General features: G+C 48.7%; 1 protein-coding gene across 1 annotated transcript; it reads left to right on the top strand.

Annotated features, from left to right (window-relative positions):
- The first annotated feature begins 610 nt into the window (after positions 1-610).
- On the top strand, positions 611-6,616 carry LOC133344315 (chymotrypsin-like elastase family member 2A). Its single transcript, XM_061554416.1, has 8 exons — positions 611-763; positions 1,272-1,366; positions 1,832-1,929; positions 2,236-2,364; positions 3,082-3,218; positions 4,192-4,334; positions 5,087-5,239; positions 6,037-6,616. The coding sequence occupies exons 1-8, from the start codon at positions 724-726 to the stop codon at positions 6,139-6,141; spliced, it is 900 nt and encodes a 299-aa protein (XP_061410400.1). The 5' UTR covers positions 611-723; the 3' UTR covers positions 6,142-6,616.
- The last annotated feature ends 2,611 nt before the right edge of the window (positions 6,617-9,227 follow it).

Genomic DNA, 9,227 nt, shown 5'->3' with positions numbered 1-9,227 from the left:
AGCAGCAAAACACAAATGCTCACAATGCCGCATGCATCTCGTTGTCCACCTCGCGCTCCACTCGTTGCTTTGGGCGACACTCCTCTGACCTCCATTGTTGTTGGAGGGCAACTGCCTCCAACTCTCCAGTCGTGTCCTTCACGAGCCTCCTCCGCAGTCATCGGCTAGTCTGATCAGCTCCACATCCTCCTATACAGTATTAGTCCATAATTTATCTACCCGTGCCGTGCTCTTTTAGCCTCCTTTATCCAGCCAAGCAGAAGCTGCTTGGGCATGCAGTGGATGGGCATGTGGGCTTCATAATCCAGCCAACGCAGCCTTGCCTGCCTAAGGAGCTCATTTATGGGAGTGACCAAATCTGTCAACCATCGGTCAGCTCCACGTATCCCACTATAACCTAACCGATACAAAAATCTGTCCTTAAATTTGGTTTGGTATTGTCAGCAGGATAAACAATATATCCCTTACTGCTGACCAATACAGAAAAATAACACCTAATTTTCATGTTGAAAAAAAAATATCTGAATTTGTAATTTGCATGCCAACTTGATTTGGGCAGTTTTGCAGATAGGGAAGTTTTCTGATTGCAATCTGAGGGTTCACGTGGACAGCAGATTCTGTATAAGAACCAAGACGGCCCAAAGTGAGACACGGCAGTGGAAAGGAAACACTGGTGCACAAGAAGCTCCAAGTCTTCAATCAACTCCAGTTCTTCGATCAGCCATGCTCGCCTTTCTCGTCTGCGCTGCTCTGCTGGTTGGTGGTGAGTGATTGCCATGCACACATTTATTTTAGTGGAGTGATCACTCTAGCTTCTTCAGGAACTGGACTTAGTTATAGAAGAGGTTGCTAGTACATGGAATAAAACATGACACAAAATGCATAAGGTACAACCCAAAAACACATCACAATTATTGTGTGTGTACTATAGTGTGTATGCACATGGGAGAGGTAGTGTAGCGCTTAGCGTCCTGTGATACTAACGCGGCGACCCGAGTTCAATGACCGCTCACGACCAACACCAGTGACGATTATCAAGGTCGGTCTTGGGCCTCGCCTAGGTCTACTCAACCACAAATGAGTACCTGCTACAATGTGTAAACATCGCCACTCGGAAAACAAATGCGGCTGGGAGTGGTGCTGGCTACCCACCGCTTCGTGTGCCGCAACCGGTCTTTATAGGTGCTCATTAACTGCACTTGCCCCAACAGTTCGTTAAGGCTATACGGGGATCTTTGTTTTTGTTTCGCGTGTCCTTTTGTTTCTCACAGCTGAGGTGTCTGCTCAGAGCTGTGGGATTGCAGCGTATTCCCAGATCCGCGTGGTGAACGGCGTGGAGGCTCGCGCTAACTCCTGGCCTTGGCAGGTAAAGCCATAGGCTGAATAACAGCCATCACAGCCACACGAAGCATTGTCAGTCGATCACAGTGCAGCAGCATCCATTGTTCTAAATGCCACGTGGAGGACATCATCCAGGAGTGCACTGGCAAAACGGCTGCATGTGTGCATCATGAAATGTTCAGATCTTCCACTCTTCTCAATGACATTGAATCAGTGACTATAATGGGATAGTGGAAGCGCAGTGATTTATGCACCGTGCGACGAACCATGCTACATTTTTTACATTCCCAGCGACTGCTAATATTAGTAGGGAGTGAAATCCATACCAGTCCCAGATTCCACCCCTTCACAACCAGCTGTGACTAGCATTGTGAGGCCTGGTCAAATGGTCAGTGGATTGACGAAAGGGCTGAGTTAGTACTGTATTGCAAGATTAAAAAATTGGAGAAAAAACCGTAACTACCACCACTTTTCTGCGTGTGCATTGCAGGCGCTCGTGCAGAGGTACTCTGGAGGAAGATGGGTCAACTACTGCGGAGGAACCCTCATTGATAGTCAATGGGTGCTCACCTCTGCGAGCTGCTACACGTGAGTCACGGCACCAGTGGCGTCGCTCTCGTGTGTGCAGGCGGTGCAACTGCACCGGGTCCCAGGTGTTGTAGAGTATTTTCCTGTACCACATTGTGGACACCAAAGTTGGAGCAATGTATCTTGGGAGCAAGGAGGCGGCCTCTATCAATGACATTTACACGATGCCGCAATGTGGCAGTGAAAGTACCATGATGTAACTCGCACCATTTCTGTTTACTAATTCCTCACTGCAATGCTTACAGGTGTAAGTGATTACGACCGCCCGTCGCTCTGTTATCTCCCCACATTCACCACAACGTGCAGGAGTGGCTACAGCTACAGGGTGGTGCTGGGAAAACACAGTGTGTCCACAACCGAGTCGGGGCAAGTCACACCTGCACTGAGCCTGATCGCCTGGCATAGCTACTGGAATCCCAGCATCCCGGCCAATGGGTGAGACTGCACACGGGCGCACTGTTTCCGTGACACTATGACATTACGAGTTGCAATAGACAGATACATATCCATATATATACAAACATGTACAGATACATTCTACAAAGACACAAAGAGACAGACATTTATTTTCCCTCTCGAAGCACGTCATTGACACTGCCTTTCAGTAAAACAACGTATAATTGGAATGTTAGGCAATGATGAATTATATAACACTAAATGCTACTTCTGAAGAATAATTTTTCTTCAGAAGTAACATTTAGTGTTATACGGCAGTGTTAATGACAAGGCGATGAGATGTCTTGATTTGTGCTTACACACTGCTTCCAGGCCATGCCCATTCTGTGTTTGAAAATATACAGACAGTCGAGACACAATGCTATTGCTTCATCTCATACAATGCTTACGATACAATAACTAAAATATACAGTAGAACTCATGTATTTGACCCTATTACTCATGGCTCCATTATCTGCAGAAGCTGTTTTGTCAACAAAACGTCTTATTACCTGTGGTCCTATTCTTCCCATTATTCATGAATCTGTCCCCACAAATAAGTGCAGAGTCAAATCATGGATAACCCCACGAAATATATCCCCCACATCACCCGGGTTAAGGGAAGTTCTCCTGTGCACAGCGCTGAATCCCCATTGCTTGTTGTATGTTCGGTGTTGAGCGTCACATCACGACTGCCCCTGTCTCGATCCCCCACAGGTACGACATCGCCATGTTCAAGATTGCGTCGCCCGTGGCTCTTTCCAGCACGGTGCGCCCGGCCTGCCTGCCCAGCGCCAACCAGATCCTGCCCAACAATTACCCGTGCTACGTCACGGGCTGGGGATCCCTTTCCAGTAAGTAACGTTCACTCCCTGTCAATGAAACAAGAGGATCTTCCTGGTTCTTTCGGTAAAGTTACGTAGAAGGGAAGTAATAAAATAATAAAAATAAAACATAATAAAATAATTCTCACGACGTTTCGGCCACAACGCAAGCAGCCGTCCTAAGGTGAAACCAGGTCTGTCGAGGCGACAGCGTCTGAATGAAACAGCACACGTGCTTGGAGCATATATATAAGCTGGGTTGGAAGGGGGGGGGGGGGAAAGGGGGCGCCTTGACAAAATAATTAGTACTACTTGTGTCCGTGCATTATGCAGGATTAGCAGCATCCAAGGGAGGGGATATGGGAAATGCAGATATGTGCATTCTTTTGCCCTCCCCCTCCCGATGCGTTCCATTCATTGGCTACCACATTCTGATGAGCTCCCCCCCCCCTCTCCTCCCCCTCAACTTGCTTTTTAAGGGATTACATCTTGAATCATTGCCTCAGTTGATGCAGCTAATCCGGCTGTGACGGTCCCACCTGATGACGGAGACTTGTGTTGCCTCCGAAACGTCGTGATTTTTGTTTTATTTTATTTTTTATTAATTTTGATGTTTTACCTACGTGACTTTACCGAAAAAACCTAAGAATATGAATCCTTGCAGTCACTAAAGCTTCAAATCTAGAATTAGTGCTACTTTGCCCGTGCATGCTGAAACAAGAGGAGATAGAGTTTTGGGGAGTGCTTTAAATCCAACGTTTGAATTGCCCCTGCAGTTTGACTCGGCCCTTAATCTTTCTAGGGATGACACAATGAACACAACTCTGCATAGAGTCAACAGTGGGAAGTAGTCTGTCAGTAGGGTGGCGGTGTTGTTATGTTGCTTTTCCCTTTTGAGCACGGAGAGATGGACGGTTCGATAGGGGAGTGCCTGTTAACGCCACCAAACTCCGATGCTTTCACCAACGCTCTCCATCTCCACGATATCTGTGCGTGTGAGCAGCCAGCGGCCCCTCCCCCAGCGCGTTGCAGCAGGCCAGCCTGCCCGTGGTGGACTACGCGACGTGCAGCCAGCCCAGCTGGTGGGGGAGCAGCCTGAAGAGCAGCGTCATCTGCGCGGGGGGCAGCACCCGCTCTGCGTGCTATGTGCGTACGGAGCGCAACGCGAGCCAACCCGCGTCAATTCATTAAGTAAAATTTCCAATGGGAATATTTGAGGAAGGCCATAACGGTAGTTTGCTATACTTGCATTTTTCAAATATTTACTATGCACCCTCCGCATCAACATTCAATAACCCAGTTATTTGGCGATGCTATGTTGGTAGTGGTGCACAAGCATAAATTACTAAAAGCTCAACACATTCGTCAATAACTCTACCTATATATCTAATTATTGACAATTTAGTTGCAGTGTTTTTGTATAACTAATAGTAAATTCAAATTTGACGGTTTTATTCACGTACATTAAGAGAGTTACTCAAAATAAAATCCAGATATTAAGAGGATGACATAAATAAAATATGGTAGATAAACTAATACTGTAGCCAATATGTCCCTCCCAGATCGTGCCATGTGCATGGAAAAAACAAAGGCAGCATAGTCGAGTTGGGGACAGAAGGGATCAGGCCTTGGCATTCTGCGATATCTCTCTGTTACTTAGCACCACGGCTCTGAAGCACACTTGACGAGTGTTGGCTCACACAGACACCTGTTACTACAGGAGCTCAAAACTTTCGGACAGGAGCTCGATGCCCACACTCTTACAAAGCCAAACGCATGCTAGCAACGTTTGGAGAGGCATGGTGGCATTTTCTATCACAGCCACCCACTCCCATAATCCAATTCTTCTTGATCCAATGTTAACGTGAGGCATTGCTGTACTCTGCTATGCACCACAGGGTGATGGAGGTGGCCCACTGAACTGCCAGCGGTCGGACAATGCCTGGGTGGTGCAGGGAATCACCAGCTACGTCTCATCTCTGGGCTGCAACACGATTCGCAAGCCCACCGTGTTCACCCGTGTGTCAGCCTACAACTCCTGGATCAGCAACGTGAGTGTTTAGGCTGCCACTGTCCAAGTTGTTAACATCATAAGGCTGTCACTATTAACATGTAATACTGTAGAAATATCATTGCCATTAACTATATGCAGTATAGTTCCAATTATTTTGCGGTGATGTGGAGAGTACATACTGCTAATGTATAAACAATTTGAACATTTCAGGGGATATGCATATGTGATTAACAACTGCATACACGTGAAGCAAATCTGCTATATGGGTCTATTTTAAAATGTTATTCAATAGCTGAGACTAATTAGCCAAGTCTATAAATGCAACATACCTTACAACTCAAAAGATTGTGTCATCAAAGAGAGAAGATAATCGACGTTCTACTCTAAATATTAGGGTCAAAACAACGGCCAAAATCATGTAACTGTCAATGTAATTATTGCTATAACTGTTGTACATGTCAATATAATTGTCAATGTTGTCAATATCAATGTAAAGCTCAACTGGCTTACAATCTTCTAATTAGATTGATAATAATGGTCTGTTACCAAGACTGGCATTGAAAGTGGGCTCCAGTGGTTTGCAATCAAAAGGAAACATTGTAAACCAGAAGTTGGAGCAAGATCATCGTAAAACTTGGGGGTCTAGGTATTCACTAAAATATGAGAAGCGATGGCAAGGTGTGATGATGACAACTTTATCTTGATCGATCACAATGCAAAGGTGGGATTGGCATAAGGAATCAGGCTGGTATTGGCCAGGTATGATTGCTATCATATTTGTTTATCTGTAGGTACTGACGTTTAAACACCACCCATTCTCTGTTTCTCCCGCAGGTCATGAGCGTGTACCGTGAAGCCCCAAAGCTCGCCAATGGAGAGCAGCGTGTCAACAGCGGAGCCAATGCCACAATTGCTGCATTCAGTCAGCCACAGGAGTAAAGCTATATGCTCTTTACATCAATGCTACCACTAACCCTAGAATTACAGTTTCTTGCTACGGGTATTTAGTTTTAATATGGGACTGGGCATGTGAGGATAGGATGGGTGGTTCAATGTAGTGAGTTTGTGTGGTCACATTGCTATACATGTCATCATCTATGACTGACTCCATTTTGCATGAATACCGGTAGTTAAGCAGTTATCTTTATATTTGGTGACGAAAGAAAGTGGCAATAAATCCAGCATGCATACTGGATCATAAAGTGCCATTTATATCACTTGAGAAGTTATTGATTGAATCTGAAATATTAGGATGAGGCCGAGGTAGCATGAGTTAAATTTCTTCCGTTGTCATAGTTTAGTAGGGAATGGAACATCATGTGTTATTGTGGGACGACAGCTGATTCAGGGCGATGCGATTTTGGCTTGGTGTAAATACAAATTGGAGTACAAATAAAGTATCTGGTTTGTTGAATTGACTGGTGGAAGTTATACCGCATTAACCATACACATAATTACAGGATTCTTAGATTATTCTTTTGGCGTTCATCTGCATTGCTATGACACGTAAGGATGTCACTAAAATATATAATCACACTTGAGTATATCATGGGACCTCCTTTGCTAGTGTAATAAAAGACTCGGACGCTTCTCTCTGTCCTGTGTCCTTTATTTGGGTTCGATCTCTTTTCCCTCACGGCACTCCCCTATACTCTTCGCTCTGCAGCCCCAGGCTGCTGTCGCTCACGTAGCCCCCTCACGGCACTCCCCTATATACTCTTCGCTCTGCAGCCCCAGGCTGCTGTCGCTCACGTAGCCCACTTCCCTCCTAGCAGACCCGCTGCTGTGTTGTCGTGCAGACCCCCGCTGCCCAACTCCGCCCTTGCAGACCCGCTGCTCTCTGCAGCCTCCTCGCTGCTCCTGCTGCCCCGGGGTCGGTCACCGTTGGCCGACGGTGCCGTTCCTCGTGGTCTGTGTGTGTGGCGATCTCGCCACTCTCTCTCTCACTCTCCGCCCTGCGTGGCCTCACACTTTCCCAGTCTCCGATCACTCCCCTACTGCTTCCGGTTTCTCCCCTTATAGACCTGAACCTTCTCCCCCACGTGACGTAACTCCTCCCCCCATGACGTCACTTCCGGGAGGTCGTTTACGCCCGCATTACACCACCCTCCCCCGTAGAGAAAATCCAGCCGACCTCGGCTGAACACAACTCCAACAAGCAATGCGAGCGAACACGACCGAATACGAAAAAGGACACAGAACACACAATAATATACCGAAAGAACAAGAACACAACACAATAATTAACGAAATGTGAGGGATTTTGAGCGGGTGCGGGTCGCCGGGCCGTCCCGGACGGTCGGCGGCCCTCCCGCCGAGCGGGAACGTGGCAGGGTTTTAAGAGCGACAGGCTGAAGTTCGTCTGTCGCCATTGGAGGCCTGGCAACGTCCCGGTCCCCTATTCTCGAAGGCCCAACATCAGAGGCGTCCCGCAATCGCGTCCGCGGCGGGGTTGGAAGGGCTGCGGGTCTCAAAGGTTCCGCAGCCGTGGTAGGCGTACCCCGAGCTGAGTCTTCTTTCCCCTGCCGCGTCACGGCCGGCTCGTCTGTAAAAGGCACGACAGGCGCTCTTGCAAGGTCAGCAGGCACAGACAAGGGCGAGTCGGCAGCAACAGACCCCGGCAAGGCAACCTCAGGAGATGACGCATCAGGTCGAGGGGCCACGTATGGTTTCAACCGAGATGTGTGGACGAACCAACGCCGAGATCGAAACCGAACACGCGCCGACTGTGGGTTGGGAACCTCGATGAGGCGAACCGGCCCTTGCCATGGTTTATGTAACTTAGGAGAGGTACCTGGCTGCACCTGTGGACAATGGAGCCAGGCCAGGTCCCCCGTTTTCCAGCGGCATTCCCCTTTTGAACGTCGCGCACACCGCTCGTTCCGAGCCTGGGCTCTGGCCGTAGCCATGCGGGCCCCTTCCCTAGCCACAGTGACTCGGCGAACGGTGTCCTGAATATAGTCAGGAAGAGGCTTAGCAGGTCCCCTCGCTCCGGTTCCCAACTGCACATTAATCGGCGGTACGTTTTCACGACCGTACATAAGAAAAAACGGCGAATATCCCGTAGCCGCATGCGGCGTCATCCGGTATGCTAAAAGCACCCCAGGGATATGCAAATCCCAATCCGATTGTTTTTCACTAACCGTGTGGCACAACATGGCGGACAGGGTCCGATTTAGCCGTTCAACCATACCATCCGTTTGTGGGTGGTAGGGAGATGTCCGTATTTTTTTTGTTCCAAGAGCCGCACACACCTCCCCCAACAATTTAGACGAAAAATTCCGGCCTTGGTCTGTAAGGAGCCTCTCCGGCGCCCCCTTGTCTATAACATACCCAAATAGAAAGGCGTCTGTGATAGACGCCGCTGACTGGTCAGGCAAAGGCCAGGCCATCGGCCAGCGGGAGAGGTACTCCACCCCTACCAGCAAATATTTTTTTCCCTTAGCGGATGGCGGAAAGGGTCCCAAAATATCTAACGCCACCAACTCATTAACTCGAGACACCTGAATAAATTGTATCGGCGGCACATATGGATGTTTAGGTGGCTTACGGCGGGCACAATCGGGACACGCATGAACGTGCCCGACGACATCCGTCGTCATGCCGTGCCAATAGTAATCTCGCTGCAGCGTCAATAGGGTCTTCTGCACCCCCAGATGTAACAGCGTGTCACAATGCAGAGTCCTAATCATTTCGTACCGCAATGATGCCGGTACAACAAGACGCCAGCGTTCCTGTATCCCTTCCCTCCACATCAGCAACCCATCACGGAGAGCGGTTTCCGGCACACCCCCCGCACAGAGACCCCCACTCCCCTTCACAGGCCGCTTACGTAACGTCACCAAAGAATCATCCAACATTTGTTCCCGAATCCACACAGACCTCGGGAGATGTAAAATGCCATCAGCCGGTCCCCCATCAGCCGGCCCCGGCTCAAGCGGAGCTTCAGGCACCTCGACTGCCAGTGCGACAGGCTGAGGGGGGTGCTGAATCGGGCCACACCTATGCGTCCCCGATGCACATGC

Source organism: Lethenteron reissneri, chromosome 19 (genome assembly GCF_015708825.2).
Source record: "Lethenteron reissneri isolate LAM-NWPU_2019-01 chromosome 19, ASM1570882v1, whole genome shotgun sequence".
Lineage (NCBI taxonomy): Eukaryota > Metazoa > Chordata > Hyperoartia > Petromyzontiformes > Petromyzontidae > Lethenteron > Lethenteron reissneri.
The sequence above is the reverse complement of the archived record's forward strand: the minus strand, read 5'-3'. Positions and strand labels throughout refer to the sequence as shown.